This window comes from Telmatherina bonti, assembly GCF_933228915.1.
Source record: "Telmatherina bonti genome assembly, chromosome: 21".
NCBI classification, from domain to species: domain Eukaryota; kingdom Metazoa; phylum Chordata; class Actinopteri; order Atheriniformes; family Telmatherinidae; genus Telmatherina; species Telmatherina bonti.
Genome location: NC_136630.1, coordinates 30,667,466 through 30,690,948, shown reverse-complemented (window position 1 = coordinate 30,690,948; position 23,483 = coordinate 30,667,466). Strand labels below are relative to the sequence as shown.

Here is a 23,483-nt window from a genome sequence, read left to right as displayed (position 1 = left end):
TTTATTCCCAGTAGAAGATAAACATCATGTCAGATTTTATTCCCAGTAGAAGATAAACATCATGTCAGGTTTTATTCCCAGTAGAAGATAAACATCATGTCAGATTTTATTCCCAGTAGAAGATAAACATCATGTCAGATTTTATTCCCAGTAGAAGATAAACATCATGTCAGATTTTATTCCCAGTAGAAGATAAACATCATGTCAGATTTTATTCCCAGCAGAAGATAAACATCATGTCAGATTTTATTCCCAGTAGAAGATAAACATCATGTCAGATTTTATTCCCAGTAGAAGATAAACATCAGGTCAGATTTTATTCCCAGTAGAAGATAAACATCATGTCAGATTTTATTCCCAGTAGAAGATAAACATTAGGTCAGATTTTATTCCCAGTAGAAGATAAACATCATGTCAGATTTTATTCCCAGTAGAAGATAAACATCATGTCAGGTTTTATTCCCAGTAGAAGATAAACATCATGTCAGGTTTTATTCCCAGTAGAAGATAAACATCAGGTCAGATTTTATTCCCAGTAGAAGATAAACATCATGTCAGATTTTATTCCCAGTAGAAGATAAACATCATGTCAGATTTTATTCCCAGTAGAAGATAAACATCATGTCAGATTTTATTCCCAGTAGAAGATAAACATCATGTCAGATTTTATTCCCAGTAGAAGATAAACATCATGTCAGATTTTATTCCCAGTAGAAGATAAACATCATTTCAGATTTTATTCCCAGTAGAAGATAAACATCAGGTCAGATTTTATTCAAAGTAGAAGATAAACATCAGGTCAGATTTTATTCCCAGTAGAAGATAAACATCAGGTCAGATTTTATTCCCAGTAGAAGATAAACATCATGTCAGATTTTATTCCCAGTAGAAGATAAACATCAGGTCAGATTTTATTCCCAGTAGAAGATAAACATCAGGTCAGATTTTATTCCCAGTAGAAGATAAACATCAGGTCAGATTTTATTCAAAGTAGAAGATAAACATCAGGTCAGATTTTATTCCCAGTAGAAGATAAACATCAGGTCAGATTTTATTCCCAGTAGAAGATAAACATCAGGTCAGATTTTATTCCCAGTAGAAGATAAACATCAGGTCAGATTTTATTCCCAGTAGAAGATAAACATCAGGTCAGATTTTATTCCCAGTAGAAGATAAACATCATTTCAGATTTTATTCCCAGTAGAAGATAAACATCATGTCAGATTTTATTCCCAGTAGAAGATAAACATCATGTCAGATTTTATTCCCAGTAGAAGATAAACATCATGTCAGGTTTTATTCCCAGTAGAAGATAAACATCATGTCAGATTTTATTCCCAGTAGAAGATAAACATCATGTCAGATTTTATTCCCAGTAGAAGATAAACATCATTTCAGATTTTATTCCCAGTAGAAGATAAACATCATGTCAGGTTTTATTCCCAGTAGAAGATAAACATCATGTCAGGTTTTATTCCCAGTAGAAGATAAACATCATGTCAGGTTTTATTCCCAGTAGAAGATAAACATCATGTCAGATTTTATTCCCAGTAGAAGATAAACATCATGTCAGATTTTATTCCCAGTAGAAGATAAACATCATTTCAGATTTTATTCCCAGTAGAAGATAAACATCATGTCAGATTTTATTCCCAGTAGAAGATAAACATCATGTCAGATTTTATTCCCAGTAGAAGATAAACATCATTTCAGATTTTATTCCCAGTAGAAGATAAACATCATGTCAGGTTTTATTCCCAGTAGAAGATAAACATCATGTCAGGTTTTATTCCCAGTAGAAGATAAACATCATGTCAGGTTTTATTCCCAGTAGAAGATAAACATCATGTCAGATTTTATTCCCAGTAGAAGATAAACATCATTTCAGATTTTATTCCCAGTAGAAGATAAACATCATGTCAGGTTTTATTCCCAGTAGAAGATAAACATCATGTCAGATTTTATTCCCAGTAGAAGATAAACATCATGTCAGATTTTATTCCCAGTAGAAGATAAACATCATGTCAGGTTTTATTCCCAGTAGAAGATAAACATCATGTCAGATTTTATTCCCAGTAGAAGATAAACATCATGTCAGGTTTTATTCCCAGTAGAAGATAAACATCATGTCAGGTTTTATTCCCAGTAGAAGATAAACATCATGTCAGGTTTTATTCCCAGTAGAAGATAAACATCATGTCAGATTTTATTCCCAGTAGAAGATAAACATCATGTCAGATTTTATTCCCAGTAGAAGATAAACATCATGCATCAGCAGCAACACGTTTGGAAACATCTGGAACAGGAGCAACAGAAGTCTGGAGAAGTAACAACTGGAATTAACTGGTTTAACTGGGAATGGGTCAGTAACATGACTGGTTTAACTGGCAACAGGTCAGTAACATGACTGGTTTAACTGGGAACGGGTCAGTAATATGACTGGTTTAACTGGGAATGGGTCAGTAATATGACTGGTTTAACTGGGAACGGGTCAGTAACATGACTGGTTTAACTGGGAACAGGTCAGTAATATGACTGGTTTAACCGGGAACGGGTCAGTAACATGACTGGTTTAACTGGGAATGGGTCAGTAACATGACTGGTTTAACTGGGAACAGGTCAGTAACATGACTGGTTTAACTGGGAACGGGTCAGTAATATGACTGGTTGAACTGGGAATGGGTCAGTAATATGACTGGTTTAACTGGGAACGGGTCAGTAACATGACTGGTTTAACTGGGAACAGGTCAGTAATATGACTGGTTTAACTGGGAATTGGTCAGTAACATGACTGGTTTAACTGGGAACAGGTCAGTAATATGACTGGTTTAACCGGGAACGGGTCAGTAACATGACTGGTTTAACTGGGAACAGGTCAGTAATATGACTGGTTTAACTGGGAATGGGTCAGTAACATGACTGGTTTAACTGGGAACAGGTCAGTAATATGACTGGTTTAACTGGGAACGGGTCAGTAATATGACTGGTTTAACTGGGAATGGGTCAGTAATATGACTGGTTTAACCGGGAACGGGTCAATAACATGACTGGTTTAACTGGGAACGGGTCAGTAATATGACTGGTTTAACCGGGAACGGGTCAATAACATGACTGGTTTAACTGGGAACGGGTCAGTAACATGACTGGTTTAACTGGGAACAGGTCAGTAACATGACTGGTTTAACTGGGAACAGGTCAGTAATATGACTGGTTTAACTGGGAACGGGTCAGTAACATGACTGGTTTAGCTGGGAACAGGTCAGTAACATGACTGGTTTAACTGGGAACAGGTCAGTAACATGACTGGTTTAACTGGGAACAGGTCAGTAACATGACTGGTTTAACTGGGAATGGGTCAGTAACATGACTGGTTTAACTGGCAACAGGTCAGTAACATGACTGGTTTAACTGGGAACGGGTCAGTAACATGACTGGTTTAACTGGGAACAGGTCAGTAATATGACTGGTTTAACCGGGAACGGGTCAGTAACATGACTGGTTTAACTGGGAACAGGTCAGTAACATGACTGGTTTAACTGGGAATGGGTCAGTAACATGACTGGTTTAACTGGGAACAGGTCAGTAATATGACTGGTTTAACCGGGAACAGGTCAGTAACATGACTGGTTTAACTGGGAACAGGTCAGTAACATGACTGGTTTAACTGGGAACAGGTTGGTAACATGACTGGTTTAACTGGGAACAGGTCAGTAACATGACTGGTTTAACTGGGAATGGGTCAGTAACATGACTGGTTTAACTGGGAACAGGTCAGTAACATGACTGGTTTAACTGGGAATGGGTCAGTAACATGACTGGTTTAACTGGGAACAGGTCAGTAATATGACTGGTTTAACCGGGAACGGGTCAGTAACATGACTGGTTTAACTGGGAACAGGTCAGTAACATGACTGGTTTAACTGGGAACGGGTCAGTAACATGACTGGTTTAACTGGGAACAGGTCAGTAATATGACTGGTTTAACTGGAAACAGGTCAGTAACATGACCGGTTTAACTGGGAACAGGTCGGTAGCATGACTGGTTTAACTGGGAATGGGTCAGTAACATGACTGGTTTAACTGGGAACAGGTCAGTAATATGACTGGTTTAACTGGGAATGGGTCAGTAACATGACTGGTTTAACTGGGAACAGGTCAGTAACATGACTGGTTTAACTGGGAATGGGTCAGTAACATGACTGGTTTAACTGGGAACAGGTCAGTAACATGACTGGTTTAACTGGCAACAGGTGAGTAACATGACTGGTTTAACTGGGAACAGGTCAGTAATATGACTGGTTTAACCGGGAACGGGTCAGTAACATGACTGGTTTAACTGGGAACAGGTCAGTAACATGACTGGTTTAACTGGGAACGGGTCAGTAATATGACTGGTTTAACTGGCAACGGGTCAGTAACATGACTGGTTTAACTGGGAACGGGTCAGTAATATGACTGGTTTAACTGGGAACGGGTCAGTAATATGACTGGTTTAACTGGGAATGGGTCAGTAATATGACTGGTTTAACCGGGAACGGGTCAATAACATGACTGGTTTAACTGGGAACGGGTCAGTAATATGACTGGTTTAACCGGGAACGGGTCAATAACATGACTGGTTTAACTGGGAACGGGTCAGTAATATGACTGGTTTAACCGGGAACGGGTCAGTAACATGACTGGTTTAACTGGGAACGGGTCAGTAACATGACTGGTTTAACTGGGAACGGGTCAGTAATATGACTGGTTTAACTGGGAATGGGTCAGTAATATGACTGGTTTAACCGGGAACGGGTCAATAACATGACTGGTTTAACTGGGAACGGGTCAGTAATATGACTGGTTTAACCGGGAACGGGTCAGTAATATGACTGGTTTAACTGGGAACGGGTCAGTAATATGACTGGTTTAACTGGGAATGGGTCAGTAATATGACTGGTTTAACTGGGAACGGGTCAGTAACATGACTGGTTTAACCGGGAACGGGTCAATAACATGACTGGTTTAACTGGGAACGGGTCAGTAATATGACTGGTTTAACCGGGAACGGGTCAGTAACATGACTGGTTTAACTGGGAACTGAAGCTCCTCCATCTACAGTGTAGAACATCATCCTTCACACATGGCTGAATATCTAAACTGAGAGGGAAGACTTTGCAGATTTCACCACATCCTGCATCATCACAGCAGCATGGTGGACCAGGAGAACTGGTCTGCTGCAGTCCAGACCTTTCACCAGTGCAAACATCTGGGAATGGGACAACATTCCCAAAACTCCAGCAGCTGGTCTCCTTCCCAGATGTTTGCAGAAGAGATGCGCTCCGTGCTTGGCATCGCCCTGTTCCAGCTGTTAGGAGCGAGTGACTCTGCACCTTCATGTGTATTCATCCTCCTGCCTCATGTCACATTAATCAGCCAGTAAAACCTGCTCCCGTCTCATTCATGTCATCACATTTCCCGTCTGCATCCTCCTCCTCCTCTTCCTCCTCTGACTGGACCTTCGTCTCTCCAGGCAGCATTAAAGGCCGGCGCTCCTCTTACCTGCTGGCCATCACCACAGAGCGATCCAAGTCCTGCGACGAGGGACTCAACACCTTCAGGGAAGAAGGCCGCGTCTTCTCGTGAGTCGTTTCTCCAGCAGAGTGCTGCTGAAGGCGGAGTTGTACGTTCTGATCACCTGTGTCTGATGTTTCCACAGAAAACTACCAAAAAGGGTTAAGAGCTTTTTCACCGACGGGGTGAGTCTCATGTCCTTCCTTCCCCTTCCCAACAGCGAGGACGGACTGATCATAGCGACCCACTTCATCTCTCCACAGTCTCTGGAGAGCCTGCGAACTCAGGAGGAGGCCCGGTCCAAACGCCACTCCACCTCCGAGCTGGGAACCATCACCTTCAGTGATGTTCGGAAGGAAGGCTGGCTGCAGTACAAACAGATCCTCACCGAGAAGGGGAAGGTACAGCATGCTGCTCGCCCACCTGAGGCCTCAGAAGGAGCATGAAACCTGATCCCGTCTCCTAAGTCTGGTCCCGGCTCTGCAGCCAGAGCCCAGTCCGCTCCCCTCACCCTCGCCTGGCGCTCTGGTCTGCCTGCAGGGGGCTGAATGAGAGGATAACCCACCGTTCACACGGTTTCTGCCTCGCGCTTGAGTTCTCACAGAGGATTCACACAGTTTTTCATGGCATAACCCACATTCTCATCCTGCTGCTCATCCCACACCTGCAGCAGACTTTTTAGCAGTTTCAGATTTATTTACAGCTGTGCTCACATGTCTTCATCCCCTTTCATTAAAGAAAAGCTGAATTTACTACAATCACTCAAATAACTGGAGACTTAAAAAGGAACAATAAATATAAACTTGCAAAAATATAATTTAGTAATATAAGACACTGTTTTTTCATTTAATTGAGTTGAAGAAAGAAAAAACAAACAAATGTGTCCTGGACAAATGAGAGACTTTTCTGTTGAACAGTGGGACAAAATACCTGTCAACAGGTGCAGAAGTCTGACTGAGAGGAACAGAAAACATCTGACTGGAGCGGAAACATTAAAGGATTGTTCTACTAAATATTAGTTTATGACTGATGGAATATGTAATAAATTATCTTATTTGTTTGCTTTTTAAAAAAATTATTTGTATTGAACCAGAATTAGAAAATAATGTCATGATTTTCATAAAATTTTTATTTATTATTACTTTAGTTAATTTCAGCTTATTTTCCAGGCAGCTGTTTTTTTCCTTCTTTAATGAATGAATGTGAGCTGTAAGCAGCCTTTGGGGGTTAGGGTTAGCCTTCAGTCCGTCTGTCCTGGGGGTCCAAACCTTGTCCTAACCGACACACTCAGCTGCTACTGCTGGACGTGGAATAGTTTCCGATTCGATGTTTAAGATGAAGTTCCAATGAAAACGTCTTCTTTACGTTGCTCTGGTCGATGTTTGCTCTCTGCTTGCAGAAAGTCGGCAGCAGCATGAGGCCGTGGAAGCGCGCCTTCTCCGTGCTCCGCTCCCACTCGCTCTTCCTCTACAAAGACAAGCGGGAGGCCGTGCTTCATGGCGCGGGGGCGGGCCCCGCCCAGGACCAACACCCGCCAATCAGCATTCGCGGCTGCCTGATCGACATCGCCTACAGTGAAACCAAGCGGAAGCACACGCTGAGGCTGACCACGCAGGACTTCTGCGAGTACCTTCTGCAGGCTGAGGACAGGGACGACATGCTGGCCTGGATCCGGGTGATCCGGGAGAACAGCAAGACCGATAACGAGGTGCGGTGGAGGTCTGACTGTTCCCACCCAGGTTGTACGTTCACACACCAACACAATGTCACCGCTTCTTCCAGGAGATCGGCTGCAGTCGGCAAGCTCTCATCAACAAGAAGCTGAACGACTACAGGAAACACAGGTCAGGCTCCACCCAGAACCCACCCAGAACCCACCCAGAACCCACCTAGAACCCACCCAGAACCCACCTAGAACCCACCCAGAACCCCACCCAGAACCCACCCAGAACCCACCTAGAACCCACCCAGAACCCACCTAGAACCCACCCAGAACCCCACCCAGAACCCACCCAGAACCCACCCAGAACCCACCTAGAACCCCACCCAGAACCCCACCCAGAACCCACCCAGAACCCACCCAGAACCCCACCCAGAACCCACCTAGAACCCACCCAGAACCCCACCCAGAACCCACCCAGAACCCACCTAGAACCCCACCCAGAACCCACCTAGAACCCACCCAGAACCCACCTAGAACCCACCCAGAACCCCACCCAGAACCCACCCAGAACCCACCTAGAACCCACCCAGAACCCACCTAGAACCCACCCAGAACCCCACCCAGAACCCACCCAGAACCCACCCAGAACCCACCTAGAACCCCACCCAGAACCCCACCCAGAACCCACCCAGAACCCACCCAGAACCCCACCCAGAACCCACCTAGAACCCACCCAGAACCCCACCCAGAACCCACCCAGAACCCACCTAGAACCCCACCCAGAACCCCACCCAGAACCCCACCTAGAACCCACCCAGAACCCCACCCAGAACCCCACCCAGAACCCCACCCAGAACCCACCTAGAACCCACCCAGAACCCACCCAGAACCCCACCCAGAACCCCACCCAGAACCCACCCAGAACCCACCTAGAACCCACCCAGAACCCCACCCAGAACCCCACCCAGAACCCCACCCAGAACCCACCTAGAACCCCACCCAGAACCCACCCAGAACCCACCTAGAACCCACAACCAGAACCCCACCCAGAACCCACCTAGAACCCCACTCAGAACCCATCCAGAACCCCACCCAGAACCCCACCCAGAACCCACCCAGAACCCCACCCAGAACCCACCTAGAACCCCACTCAGAACCCATCCAGAACCCCACCCAGAACCCCACCCAGAACCCACCCAGAACCCCACCTAGAACCCATCCAGAACCCATCCAGAACCCACCCAGAACCCACAACCAGACCGTTCCACAAAGCAAAACCTCTTCTTTCACACGTCTCCTCCGCAGCCTGACGGGAAACAAGCCGGACTCCTCCCCCAGAGCCCACCGCATCATGCCCCCCTTCCTCCTGGCTAAGACTGACAACACCTCGGTGAACCGGGCCTCCAGATCCGGTGGGTCTGAGCAGGACTCTGCCACAGTGCTGCACCGGCAAATCACAGGCGTTAACCCCGTGTGTGTGTGTGTGTGTGTGTGTCCTCAGATGACAACAAGGCTTTGTGGGGCATCAACATCATGAAGAAGGCCAAGAAGACAGGAAGTCCTAAAGCTTTTGGCGTGCGGCTGGAGGACTGTCAGCCGGCTGCAAACCACAAGGTGAGTCAGACGGAGGACTTCTCTGGACCATGGTTAGCAGTCAGGACGTCTGCAGAGGAGCTTCTATCCGCCGTTTAGACACGCATGGTTCATGTCTTCATCCTCACGCAGAAACTGCTCCTGTAAGGCTGTAGAGCAGGGCCGTCACCACACGGCCCGGGGACCGCAACCGGCGTGGGCCTCCGCCAGCCGGAGGGCCCCGTCTGGGGGGGGTGAATCTACAAATACCATGAAGGACATAAGCTGCAACAGTTTAATAACAGTAACTGTAACTCCTCCTGAGTCGTTGTTATGTGTAGTTCTAAAAGAAGTCCTGCGACTTCAGACCTGCTCAGAACAACTAAACACCGTTTTAACCCTTCAAATGCCAGGTTAAGTTTTTCTATTATTAATTATTCTTTATGAAAAAAATCTTAATCACTTTATTCATCCCTGAGGGGAAAAGTCAGACTGTCTGACGGCTCAATAAAAACAGTCTTCCACGTCTCACAAGTACGTATTAAAAACTAAATAAATAAATCAAACAAACTTGTTAAAATCCCAATAAGAACAACATAAAGAGGATTAAAAAATAAGATGCCACTCTCTTTAAAATGATCTATTTCCATGTGGGAGTAATCACTCAGACAGAAGCCCCGCCCACTTGCTGCCGCTGCGACAGCGAAGGTGTGTATCAGTGTTACGTCCCACTGGATGGGTCTTTAGTTGTGAGTATAGAAGGTGTGTATCAGTGTTACGTCCCACTGGATGGGTCTTTAGTTGTGAGTATAGAAGGTGTGTGTCAGTGTTACGTCCCACTGGATGGGTCTTTAGTTGTGAGTATAGAAGGTGTGTATCAGTGTTACGTCCCACTGGATGGGTCTTTAGTTGTGAGTATAGAAGGTGTGTATCAGTGTTACGTCCCACTGGATGGGTCTTTAGTTGTGAGTATAGAAGGTGTGTGTCAGTGTTACGTCCCACTGGATGGGTCTTTAGTTGTGAGTATAGAAGGTGTCTATCAGTGTTACGTCCCACTGGATGGGTCTTTAGTTGTGAGTATAGAAGGTGTGTGTCAGTGTTACGTCCCACTGGATGGGTCTTTAGTTGTGAGTATAGAAGGTGTCTATCAGTGTTACGTCCCACTGGATGGGTCTTTAGTTGTGAGTATAGAAGGTGTGTATCAGTGTTACGTCCCACTGGATGGGTCTTTAGTTGTGAGTATAGAAGGTGTGTATCAGTGTTACGTCCCACTGGATGGGTCTTTAGTTGTGAGTATAGAAGGTGTGTGTCAGTGTTACGTCCCACTGGATGGGTCTTTAGTTGTGAGTATAGAAGGTGTCTATCAGTGTTACGTCCCACTGGATGGGTCTTTAGTTGTGAGTATAGAAGGTGTGTGTCAGTGTTACGTCCCACTGGATGGGTCTTTAGTTGTGAGTATAGAAGGTGTGTGTCAGTGTTACGTCCCACTGGATGGGTCTTTAGTTGTGAGTATAGAAGGTGTGTGTCAGTGTTACGTCCCACTGGATGGGTCTTTAGTTGTGAGTATAGAAGGTGTGTGTCAGTGTTACGTCCCACTGGATGGGTCTTTAGTTGTGAGTATAGAAGGTGTCTATCAGTGTTACGTCCCACTGGATGGGTCTTTAGTTGTGAGTATAGAAGGTGTGTGTCAGTGTTACGTCCCACTGGATGGGTCTTTAGTTGTGAGTATAGAAGGTGTGTATCAGTGTTACGTCCCACTGGATGGGTCTTTAGTTGTGAGTATAGAAGGTGTGTATCAGTGTTACGTCCCACTGGATGGGTCTTTAGTTGTGAGTATAGAAGGTGTGTATCAGTGTTACGTCCCACTGGATGGGTCTTTAGTTGTGAGTATAGAAGGTGTGTATCAGTGTTACGTCCCACTGGATGGGTCTTTAGTTGTGAGTATAGAAGGTGTGTATCAGTGTTACGTCCCACTGGATGGGTCTTTAGTTGTCGGTATAGAAGGTGTGTATCAGTGTTACGTCCCACTGGATGGGTCTTTAGTTGTGAGTATAGAAGGTGTGTGTCAGTGTTACGCTCCACTGGATGGGTCTTTAGTTGTGAGTATAGAAGGTGTGTGTCAGTGTTACGTCCCACTGGATGGGTCTTTAGTTGTGAGTATAGAAGGTGTGTGTCAGTGTTACGTCCCACTGGATGGGTCTTTAGTTGTGAGTATAGAAGGTGTGTGTCAGTGTTACGTCCCACTGGATGGGTCTTTAGTTGTGAGTATAGAAGGTGTGTATCAGTGTTACGTCCCACTGGATGGGTCTTTAGTTGTGAGTATAGAAGGTGTGTATCAGTGTTACGTCCCACTGGATGGGTCTTTAGTTGTCGGTATAGAAGGTGTGTATCAGTGTTACGTCCCACTGGATGGGTCTTTAGTTGTGAGTATAGAAGGTGTGTATCAGTGTTACGTCCCACTGGATGGGTCTTTAGTTGTGAGTATAGGTGGTGTGTGTCAGTGTTACGTCCCACTGGATGGGTCTTTAGTTGTGAGTATAGAAGGTGTGTGTCAGTGTTACGTCCCACTGGATGGGTCTTTAGTTGTGAGTATAGAAGGTGTGTGTCAGTGTTACGTCCCACTGGATGGGTCTTTAGTTGTGAGTATAGGTGGTGTCTATCAGTGTTACGTCCCACTGGATGGGTCTTTAGTTGTGAGTATAGAAGGTGTGTATCAGTGTTACGTCCCACTGGATGGGTCTTTAGTTGTGAGTATAGAAGGTGTGTGTCAGTGTTACGTCCCACTGGATGGGTCTTTAGTTGTGAGTATAGAAGGTGTGTATCAGTGTTACGTCCCACTGGATGGGTCTTTAGTTGTGAGTATAGAAGGTGTGTGTCAGTGTTACGTCCCACTGGATGGGTCTTTAGTTGTGAGTATAGGTGGTGTCTATCAGTGTTACGTCCCACTGGATGGGTCTTTAGTTGTGAGTATAGAAGGTGTGTATCAGTGTTACGTCCCACTGGATGGGTCTTTAGTTGTGAGTATAGAAGGTGTGTATCAGTGTTACGTCCCACTGGATGGGTCTTTAGTTGTGAGTATAGAAGGTGTGTATCAGTGTTACGTCCCACTGGATGGGTCTTTAGTTGTGAGTATAGGTGGTGTCTATCAGTGTTACGTCCCACTGGATGGGTCTTTAGTTGTGAGTATAGAAGGTGTGTATCAGTGTTACGTCCCACTGGATGGGTCTTTAGTTGTGAGTATAGAAGGTGTGTGTCAGTGTTACGTCCCACTGGATGGGTCTTTAGTTGTGAGTATAGAAGGTGTGTATCAGTGTTACGTCCCACTGGATGGGTCTTTAGTTGTGAGTATAGAAGGTGTGTGTCAGTGTTACGTCCCACTGGATGGGTCTTTAGTTGTGAGTATAGGTGGTGTCTATCAGTGTTACGTCCCACTGGATGGGTCTTTAGTTGTGAGTATAGAAGGTGTGTATCAGTGTTACGTCCCACTGGATGGGTCTTTAGTTGTGAGTATAGAAGGTGTGTATCAGTGTTACGTCCCACTGGATGGGTCTTTAGTTGTGAGTATAGAAGGTGTGTATCAGTGTTACGTCCCACTGGATGGGTCTTTAGTTGTGAGTATAGGTGGTGTCTATCAGTGTTACGTCCCACTGGATGGGTCTTTAGTTGTGAGTATAGAAGGTGTGTATCAGTGTTACGTCCCACTGGATGGGTCTTTAGTTGTGAGTATAGAAGGTGTGTGTCAGTGTTACGTCCCACTGGATGGGTCTTTAGTTGTGAGTATAGAAGGTGTGTATCAGTGTTACGTCCCACTGTATGGGTCTTTAGTTGTGAGTATAGAAGGTGTGTATCAGTGTTACGTCCCACTGGATGGGTCTTTAGTTGTGAGTATAGAAGGTGTGTATCAGTGTTACGTCCCACTGGATGGGTCTTTAGTTGTGAGTATAGAAGGTGTGTATCAGTGTTACGCTCCACTGGATGGGTCTTTAGTTGTGAGTATAGAAGGTGTGTATCAGTGTTACGTCCCACTGGATGGGTCTTTAGTTGTGAGTATAGAAGGTGTGTATCAGTGTTACGTCCCACTGGATGGGTCTTTAGTTGTGAGTATAGAAGGTGTGTATCAGTGTTACGCTCCACTGGATGGGTCTTTAGTTGTGAGTATAGAAGGTGTGTATCAGTGTTACGCTCCACTGGATGGGTCTTTAGTTGTGAGTATAGAAGGTGTGTATCAGTGTTACGTCCCACTGGATGGGTCTTTAGTTGTGAGTATAGGTCTGGGTCTTGGATCTGTCAGGGAAGAATAAATAAATAAATAAATTCATGTGTAGTGTCAGATAATCCCTCTGGGGATGTTTGTGGCTTGAATGTCCCATGACCTAATGCTGCATGCATTTATCTCCCAGTCACTCCAGTTTATAATGGTTCTTTAATGGCAGCTTTACTGGGTTCCACCAGTTTCCACTGGTTTTCTGTCACAGGCAGACGCAGGACATTCTGGTCTTTATCCATTTATATCATAGAGCAGTGAGACCACCAGGGGGCGCTAACAGAAACTAGTTTGGCAAATCATTTCTCATTATTATTATATCTATTGATTATTATTATTCTCTATATTATAAAAAATGATTATTATAAATGTTGATCCAAAAATAAATCCACAAATCCATCGCTACACACATGTAAATGTACACGTGTGAAAATGTAGGGTAGCTTGGAAATCTGGAATAGTCACTGGTCATGATGGGAAATTTTTCCTGGCTTTTCTGGAAGATGGAATAACATGTAAATTAAACTTATTTGTTCCATAAACTTCAGCTTGTTTATTATGTTTGCTGAAAAGATCGCTCTCAACGTCCTGAGAATGTACATGTACTACTTTGTACTAAACATTATTGATAAGTTATCGGACTGTTAGCTTTAAAGAGCCTCAGTGTGTCGTTTAAAGAGCTTTAAAAGGCTCAGCAGGAGGAAATTAAACAGAAACATCCAGATTGGTCAGTTTATGTGGTTCTCTGAAGTGTGACGGATGAACCAATCAGAAGTGCAACAACAGAAGCACATGAAGGTGGAGGATGAAATAAAAACATTTCCTTTTGTTCAGAGTAGTGTTTAAATGTTACACGTGAGTGTGTGAGGGTTCTCTCCATTCCTGTCAGATACACATCCAGGCAGCTGGTCTGCTGACCAACAGAAACTGGAATCAGCTGCTTCGTTTGTTTCTCCAGTTTGTCCCTCTGATCGTGGAGATGTGCTGTGGTGTTGTGGAGGCGACGGGTCTGGAGTACACGGGGATCTACCGCGTTCCGGGGAACAATGCCATGGTGTCCAACCTGCAGGAGCATCTCAACAAGGGCATGGACATCAACACAGCAGAGGAGGTTCAGAGAAATCTGGTGTGGAATGTGCTGAAGGGAAAACAGGCGATGAGTTTTATCATTCTGCTGCGTTTTGTCCTTCACAGAGGTGGCAGGACCTGAACGTCATCAGCAGCCTGCTGAAATCCTTCTTAAGAAAGCTGCCAGAGCCTCTTTTCACTGACGGTGAGTCGAGGTTCTATCAGCAACAAATGTTGATTTTTTTTTTTCAAAATGTTTGTTCGTCCAATAGTTCGATCCCGTTTCCTCCAAAAATGCTGCGAAATTCAGGTGTGATAAATAGATCAAGGTGTCGGGAGCATTCCTCTGAGATTTTGCTCCATGTTGACAAGAAACATCACAAAGTTGCTGCTCATCACCATGAGAATCTCCCGTTCCACCTCATCACCATGAGAATCTCCCGTTCCACCTCATCACCATGAGAATCTCCCGTTCCACCTCATCACCATGAGAATCTCCCGTTCCACCTCATCACCATGAGAATCTGCCGTTCCACCTCATCACCATGAGAATCTCCCGTTCCACCTCATCACCATGAGAATCTCCCGTTCCACCTCATCACCATGAGAATCTCCCGTTCCACCTCATCACCATGAGAATCTCCCGTTCCACCTCATCACCATGAGAATCTCCCGTTCCACCTCATCACCATGAGAATCTCCCGTTCCACCTCATCACCATGAGAATCTCCCGTTCCACCTCATCACCATGAGAATCTCCCGTTCCACCTCATCACCATGAGAATCTCCCGTTCCACCTCATCACCATGAGAATCTCCCGTTCCACCTCATCATGATGACAATCTCCCTTTCCACCACATCATGATGAGAATCTCCCGTTCCACCTCATCACCATGAGAATCTCCCGTTCCACCTCATCATGATGAGAATCTCCCGTTCCACCTCATCACCATGAGAATCTCCCGTTCCACCTCATCACCATGATAATCTCCCGTTCCTCCTCATCACCATGAGAATCTCCCGTTCCACCTCATCACCATGATAATCTCCCGTTCCACCTCATCACCATGAGAATCTCCCGTTCCACCTCATCACCATGATAATCTCCCGTTCCACCTCATCACCATGAGAATCTCCCGTTCCACCTCATCACCATGATAATCTCCCGTTCCTCCTCATCACCATGAGAATCTCCCGTTCCACCTCATCACCATGATAATCTCCCGTTCCTCCTCATCACCATGAGAATCTCCCGTTCCACCTCATCACCATGAGAATCTCCCGTTCCACCTCATCACCATGATAATCTCCCGTTCCACCTCATCACCATGATAATCTCCCGTTCCACCTCATCACCATGAGAATCTCCCGTTCCACCTCATCACCATGATAATCTCCCGTTCCACCTCATCACCATGAGAATCTCCCGTTCCACCTCATCACCATGATAATCTCCCGTTCCTCCTCATCACCATGATAATCTCCCGTTCCTCCTCATCACCATGAGAATCTCCCGTTCCACCTCATCACCATGATAATCTCCCGTTCCTCCTCATCACCATGAGAATCTCCCGTTCCACCTCATCACCATGAGAATCTCCCGTTCCTCCTCATCACCATGAGAATCTCCCGTTCCTCCTCATCACCATGAGAATCTCCCGTTCCTCCTCATCACTATGAGAATCTCCCGTTCCACCTCATCACCATGAGAATCTCCCGTTCCTCCTCATCACCATGAGAATCTCCCGTTCCACCTCATCATGATGAGAATCTCCCGTTCCTCCTCATCACCATGAGAATCTCCCGTTCCACCTCATCATGATGAGAATCTCCCGTTCCTCCTCATCACCATGAGAATCTCCCGTTCCTCCTCATCACGATGAGAATCTCCCGTTCCACCTCATCACCATGAGAATCTCCCGTTCCACCTCATCACCATGAGAACCACCTCATCACCATGAGAATCTCCCGTTCCTCCTCATCACGATGAGAATCTCCCGTTCCACCTCATCACCATGAGAATCTCCCGTTCCACCTCATCACCATGAGAATCTCCCGTTCCACCTCATCACCATGAGAATCTCCCGTTCCACCTCATCACCATCAGCAGCCTAAATTATTGTCTGCATATCTTGGTGGGAACCAGTGCTGACTGGACTTCCTGTTGTCTTTCGATCATCTCCAACCAGTATGTCCATTCTCTTCCGACCTCTGACACCAACCAGACATTCTGGACCAGACAACTCGGTGGATATTTTCTCTTCTTCAGACCTTCTCTGGAAACACTCCAGATGGTTTGGGGTGAAAACCCCAGTAATTACTCAAACCAACCTTCAAAGCCCCCTAAATCTCCTTTCTTCCTCATTCTGATGCACAGTTTGAACCTCAGCAAGTGGTCTTCACCATTCTACATGCTGGCGTGTGATTGGCTGGTTAGGGATTTGTACATACTGGAAGTAGGACTGGTGGAGCTGATACAGTGGACGGTGGTTGTAGATACATCTGTACAACAATCAACTTCTGAAAAGTTGGAGATGTTGCTGAATATAAACCCTTATTAGACTGAAGCGGCACATGTTCCACTGCTGCAGTAAACGGCAAAAGAAGAAGCCATTAGCATCAGATTGTAATCACCTGAGACAACGTGCATCTCTGTGTAAAACCAGAACAATTTGATGAGTCCAACCTGCTGTCATTCCCACATTTTGCCGTTTGTCTGAAACTATTGACTCTTCCTTACAGGCTGATTTCCCTCCTGTTGCTTTAAACATCTTCTCTGTCTGCAGACAGATACAATGACTTCATAGATGCCAACCGGATAGAGGACGCAGAAGACCGGCTGAAGACCATGAAGAAGCTGGTGTGTTCCCATCATGCTTCTCCTTCTCCCACATTCTAACAGCCAGCTCTGCTTTGCTCACGTCTGTTTGTTGGTTCGCTTCAGATCCATGACCTCCCAGATCATTACTATCACACGCTCAAGTTCCTGGTGGGCCACCTGAAGAGGGTGGCAGACCACGCTGAGAAGAACAAGGTCACCTGACCTTTCCTCACACATTCAGTTTCTGCACAAACAAATAGAATCGCTGGTGGAGATTTTCTTTGTGTTCCCAGATGGAGCCGAGGAATCTGGCTCTGGTGTTTGGTCCCACCTTGGTGAGGACATCAGAGGACAACATGACGGACATGGTCACCCACATGCCAGACCGCTACAAGATAGTCGAGACACTGATCCTTTATGTAAGAAACCCTGCTGTGTTTCCTCTAATCGGTTCCTAGCTTCTCTCCGTGGACTAACTCGGACTTTCACCCCGCAGAACGACTGGTTCTTCAGCGATGGAGAGCTGGATCAGCAGGAGAAGGTCTGTTGGACGACAGCTGAGCTTCTGGTAGCACACAGAGATGGATGTTCTCATTTATTTTCTCTGTCTAGACTCCAAAGGATAAGCAGGACATGCAGCCTGTCCCCAACATCGACCACCTGCTGTCCAACATCGGGAGGCCGGGCATGCCGGGAGAGGCATCAGGTGAGCCGGAAGGTTCCGGATGGATGGATGATCGGAGGGTGTCTAAACCAGCTTAAAACCAGTGGTGTCTGAGATTCCTGAGACTGCCTGTGAGAGAAAAGATTCATCCAGTAGCCAGTTGAGGTTCCTCTCTGGAAACATGGATTTTATTTAGAGACAACCAGGAAGACCAGGAAGTTAGAATCACGTTTAAAGACAAATCCATCATCTCATCCACCAGTTTACCAGTTTGTAAACCAGTTCAGACATTAAAGACGAAGAAAACCTTCCATCAGCACCAGAACCAGGAGAGAGGTCCATCTTCCTGGTCCGGTTGTGGGTAGAGAGGACAGGAAAACCAGCAGCAGATCTGGGATCTGATCCTGCTGAGAAAAAAGAGAAATGAACGAAACAATGTCAGACGTTTCTACATAGAGAGCCCAGTGCATCATGGGACGTCTCCCAGTGCATCATGGGACATCATCCCAGTGCATCATGGGACGTCTCCCAGTGCATCATGGGACGTCTCCCAGTGCATCATGGGACATCATCCCAGTGCATCATGGGACGTCTCCCAGTGCATCATGGGACATCATCCCAGTGCATCATGGGACGTCTCCCAGTGCATCATGGGACATCATCCCAGTGCATCATGGGACGTCTCCCAGTGCATCATGGGACATCATCCCAGTGCATCATGGGACGTCTCCCAGTGCATCATGGGACATCATCCCAGTGCATCATGGGACGTCTTCCCAGTGATGGGACGTCTCCCAGTGCATCATGGGACATCATCCCAGTGCATCATGGGACGTCTCCCAGTGCATCATGGGACATCATCCCAGTGCATCATGGGACGTCTTCCCAGTGATGGGACGTCTCCCAGTGCATCATGGGACATCATCCCAGTGCATCATGGGACGTCTCCCAGTGCATCATGGGACATCTCCCAGCAGCTCAGCAGGTCTAAAGGGATGGAAACTTTTTATTTAGTTTAGACCAGCATCCCCCTGACCACACACCAGCAGCTTCCAGTTCAGTCCAGTTTGACTCTTCTTGTGCTTTACTGGGTTTCTAGTCGACTCAGAGGGTCAGACGTCTCCACAGGAAACTAATCCGTGTCTGTTTCCCAGACTGATCTCCTCAGACTCCAGATCTGAGATCTGTAGATCTCCCCGTACTCCGGATCGGAGGTCTCCAGATCTCCCGGACTCCGGATCGGAGGTCTCCAGATCTCCCGGACTCCGGATCGGAGGTCTCCAGATCTCCCGGACTCCGGACTCCGGATCGGAGGTCTCCAGATCTCCCGGACTCCGGATCGGAGGTCTCCAGATCTCCCGGACTCCGGATCGGAGGTCTCCAGATCTCCCGGACTCCGGATCGGAGGTTTTGAGGAGAACCTGTTCTGTTTTCCAGCTGTTCTGTGAAGGAATGCTCATGGACCTTCTCGCTCTCTCTCTCTCTCTCTCTCTTCCGGACCTCTATGTTCTCTCTCTAGCTCTGGATCAGCCTCTTCGGTAGGGTAGGACCAGGTCTTCCTCTTTGTGTGTGTTTCTGGTGTTCCCGTCTCTCCTGTGTGTTCAGAGCAAACTGGAGCCACTGGGAACCAGATCAGGCTGGACCTGGACTGGTTTTGACCAGAATTCTCTGATCTGGTTCTCAGTTCTCTCCGTTTGCAGTGATGCTTGCTGTGGTTTCTCATCTGGCGTTGTCGGCCTCCTAACATCATCATCATCATCTTCTTCCCACAGACTCCACCAGCGGTTCAGTTAGGTCGAAGGTAAGCAAACGTCTCCTGCTCGTCCTCCGTCTTCTGGAAAATGAGGAATAACTGACCGGAACTCCAACCTTCCAGGTTTCTTCAGGGTCCAGAAAAGACCTGAACCCCATTGACTTCCTTCCCAAGTCCATCATCTCTGCTGTGACCCGCAAACGGAAGAAACGCCTCAGCAGCCGCCTTCCGGACAGCAGCGCCGACGAGGACTCGGAGCACGAGCCGGTCAAAGCCACCATGTACGGCGAGGAGGAGGAGGAGAGGGGGGAGGAAGAAACGGGGGAGGAGGAGCGAGTCTGTCCTAAAAAGGAGAAGCGGCAGGAGGAGAAGCTGGCGGCGGCGGGAGGGAGGCAGGGCAGGCAGGGGGAGGGAGGAAAACCTGCTGGGAGCGACGCTGGAAGCAGCGGCGACGCCTCCCAAAGCGAGGGAACGCGGCGGAGCGGCATTCCGGGACGCCATCTTCGTCTCCACAGTTTCCTCTGCTCCCATCAGATCCAAACCCCCCCTCCTCCAGCCCGAGGACGTCCTGCTGTTCCAGTCTGGATCTCCCCCTCCAGGCCTCCCACCCTGTACCAGCCCCCCAGCTGGACCCAGCAGCCAGACTGGAACCGGTTTGCTCCGGTCCGCTACAGGAAGAGCAGAGGAGGCCGGACGAGGACCATGTCCGTGAACCTGGACCTGGACCAGAACGAGGACCGAGGATGGAAGACTGATGAGGTGGACGTCATCAGAGTGCCGGCTCAGCCCAGAGTTTCACCAGCAGGTCCAGAGTCCGAGAAGCACCTTCCTCCATCCTCCTCAGGATGTGTGGATCAGAGTCCCTCAGGGTCCTCCACTGTGGTCCTGAGGAGACCAGCGCTGGACCCCCAGGACAAGACCAGAGCATGGCGCCGTCACACGGTGGTGGTCTGATCCAGTCACCTGTTACTGACGCCGGGTCACATGATCAGATCTCCCAGGAGACTCCTCCTCCGACGTTTGCTCCGAGTCGGGGGGGGGGGGGGGGGGGGGGGGGTGAGCTGGTGGCCATGCTAGACTCCTGTGTCCCCCCCGTGTGTCCTCACTAACAGCAGTAATCTCACCTGACGTGCACACCTAATCCCGATCCGGGTCAGAGCTCCCAATGCGGGTCACCTCAGACCAGAGGTCTCCTGATCCGGGGATCCCCTTTAGCAGCCCCTCCCAAGTCCCCTGCGGATCTGCAGGGACCCCAAAGGAGCGAAGCGTGTGGACTAAACGGGGGGCGGAAGAATATGTAAACCTAAGCCTGTTTCCCTGTCTGTGTGTGTGTGTGTGTGTGTGTGCATGGGTGTGTGTGTGAGCAGATGTTCCTGGTGATGACGGCAGCTACGTGAACTTTTGCCAAATTCCTTGTTTTTTGCCTCGTTTTCTCTCCGTCTGACTTCTGCATGAAGCTCCGAGTCGCGGCGACATTCCAGCGCCGGCCCACCGTGATGTCACAGTTCTGACCTTCTGGTTTCTGTCGGACCCGACTGAAACGTTCCGGGTCAGGGTTTTCCCTTCCCTCTCGGAGTTCACCTTCAGAAGACGTGATGTGACCCCAGCTGCCTGCCTGTCAGAGTCCACGTGGACCTGAATCCGCTCCGGCTGTGCATGTGTACGTGGGTAACTGTGTGACCAGTTTTGTATCTGTTGTAAAAAAGCCTTCTTAAGTTAACCTGTGTATATAAATATACATAATATATTAAATTATTTGTTTCAGAAATCATTTGCTCTGGATTTATTTTGGTTCTGAATAGATGAAGTCAAACATAAGGTCCAGGGACCAAAACCGGCCCTCCAGAAGGTCCAGTCAGACCCGCAGACATGCCCACGTTATGTAGAACATGTGTGCATGTTCAACATAACCTGCAGACGTGGAAAAGTTCCTCTGATCATGTGGAAAACTGCTGGTTTTATAGATCCATGCTGGTCTGAAAGCTGTTGACATAAGTACAGAGTACCTGCAGGATCCTGAAGTTTATTTTGGTACCAGTTTAAGACTTATTACAGACCTCCTCACCACACCTCTGTCATTTACAGTCTGTAATTAAATCCAGAGAGCCATGAAACTCATGAAGCTCAAAATAAATTAGACCAAACACACACATTACATACATTTATTTATATATATATATATATATAATTATATATATATATATACATATACACACAAACATACATACAGTTTAAGTAACACGTTGTAGATCTGATTGAAAGAAATATTTTTATTACCGGTAAATACTTTATTCTTTCCATGTTGAATGGGCTGACAACAAAATCACACAAAAATAATTTTTTTTAAAAAATGAAAGTGGAAAAACACACTACAGGCTGATCAGACTTTGATGTAATGTCCTTTAAACAAGTCAGAATGAGGCTCAGTAGTGTGTGTGGCCTCTGCGTGCCTGTATGACCTCCCTACAACGCCTGGGCATGCTCCTGATGAGGCGGTGGATGTTCTCCTGAGGGATCTCCCAGACCTGGACTAAAGCATCCGCCAACTCCTGGACAGTCTGTGGTGCAACTTGGCGTTGGTGGATGGAGCGAGACATGATGTCCCAGATGTGCTCAGCTGGATTCAGGTCTGGGGAACGGGCGGGCCGGTCCATAACATCAATGCCTTGGTGTTGCAGGAACTGCTGACACACTCCAGCCACATGAGGTCTAGCATTGTCTTGCATTAGGAGGAACCCAGGGCCAACCGCACCAGCATATGGTCCCACAAGGGGTCTGAGGATCTCATCCCAGTACCTAATGGCAGTCAGGCTACCTCTGGCGAGCACATGGAGGGCTGTCGGGACCTCCAAAGAAATGCCCCCCCACACCATTACTGACCCACTGCCAAACCGGTCCTGCTGGAGGATGTTGCAGGCAGCAGAACGTTCTCCACGGCGTCTCCAGACTCTGTCACGTCTGTCACATGTGCTCAGTGTGAACCTGTTTTCATCTGTGAAGAGCTCAGGGCGCCAGTGGAGAATTTGCCAATCTTGGTGTTCTCTGGCAAATGCCAAACGTCCTGCATGGTGTTGGGCTGGAAGCACAACCCCCACCTGTGGACGTCGGGCCCTCATACCACCCTCATGGAGTCTGTTTCTGACTGTTGGAGCAGACACATGCACATTTGTGTCCTGCTGGAGCTCATTCTGCAGGGCTCTGGCAGTGCTCCTCCTGTTCCTCCTTGCACAAAGAAGGAGGTAGCGGTCCTGCTGCTGGGTTGTTGTCCTCCCACGGCCTCCTCCATGTCTCCTGATGTACTGGCCTGTTTCCTGGTAGCACCTCCATGCTCTGGACACGACGCTGACAGACACAGCAAACCTTCTTGCCACAGCTGGCATTGATGTGCCATCCTGGATGAGCTGCACTACCTGAGCCACTTGTGTGGGTTGTAGACTCCGTCTCATGCTACCACTAGAGTGAAAGCACCGCCAGCATTCAGACCAAAACATCAGCCAGAAAGCATCGGAACTGAGAAGTGGTTTGAGAAGTAAGTGTGTGTGTGTGTGTGTGTGTGTGTGTGTCTGTGTATCTGAGGTCGGTCCAGAGAGGTCCAGGAGGCATCCTGACCAGATGCCCGAGCCACCTCAACTGGTTCCTCTCGATGCGGAGGAGCAGCGGCTCTACTCTGATCTCCCGGATGACCGAGCTCCTCACCCTATCTCTAAGGGAGAGCCCGGCCACCCTGCGGAGGAAACCCATTTCAGCCGCCTGGATATGAGATCTCGTTCTTTCGGTCACGACCCACAGCTCATGACCATAGGTGAGGGTAGGAACGTAGATCGACTGGTAAATCGAGAGCTTCGCCTTCTGGCTCAGCTCCCTCTTCACCACGACAGACCGGCGCAGAGTCCGCATTACTGCAGACGCCGCACCGATCCGTCTGTCGATCTCGCGCTCCATCCTTCCCTCACTCGTGAACAAGACCCCGAGATATTTAAACTCCTCCACTTGAGGCAGGACCTGACTCCCGACCCGGAGAGGGCAATCCACCCTATTCCGGCTGAGGATCATGGTCTCAGATTTGGAGGTGCTGATTCTCATCCCAGCCGCTTCACACTCTGCGGTGAATCGCTCAAGTGAGAG

The 23,483-nt window shown here is 47.6% G+C and overlaps 1 protein-coding gene across 4 annotated transcripts in view; it reads left to right on the top strand.

Moving 5' to 3' along the window:
- Window positions 1-20,380, top strand: part of LOC306771583 (rho GTPase-activating protein 23-like) — a 92,276-nt gene extending 71,896 nt beyond the window's left edge. For 3 of the 4 annotated variants that reach the window (XM_079260797.1, XM_079260796.1, XM_079260795.1), the window contains exons 8-23: window positions 5,513-5,621; window positions 5,699-5,738; window positions 5,817-5,954; window positions 6,953-7,261; window positions 7,336-7,397; window positions 8,522-8,628; window positions 8,718-8,830; window positions 14,011-14,163; window positions 14,247-14,325; window positions 16,907-16,980; window positions 17,065-17,154; window positions 17,235-17,360; window positions 17,438-17,482; window positions 17,554-17,647; window positions 19,378-19,406; window positions 19,482-20,380. In XM_079260797.1, the coding sequence (XP_079116923.1) occupies window positions 5,513-5,621; window positions 5,699-5,738; window positions 5,817-5,954; window positions 6,953-7,261; window positions 7,336-7,397; window positions 8,522-8,628; window positions 8,718-8,830; window positions 14,011-14,163; window positions 14,247-14,325; window positions 16,907-16,980; window positions 17,065-17,154; window positions 17,235-17,360; window positions 17,438-17,482; window positions 17,554-17,647; window positions 19,378-19,406; window positions 19,482-20,312 (2,399 nt within the window). In that variant the 3' untranslated portion in view covers window positions 20,313-20,380. Of the gene's footprint in view, window positions 1-5,512; window positions 5,622-5,698; window positions 5,739-5,816; window positions 5,955-6,952; window positions 7,262-7,335; window positions 7,398-8,521; window positions 8,629-8,717; window positions 8,831-14,010; window positions 14,164-14,246; window positions 14,326-16,906; window positions 16,981-17,064; window positions 17,155-17,234; window positions 17,361-17,437; window positions 17,483-17,553; window positions 17,648-19,124; window positions 19,144-19,377; window positions 19,407-19,481 lie in introns of all 4 variants that reach the window. The other variant, XM_079260798.1, reaches the window with a different exon arrangement.
- The last annotated feature ends 3,103 nt before the right edge of the window (window positions 20,381-23,483 follow it).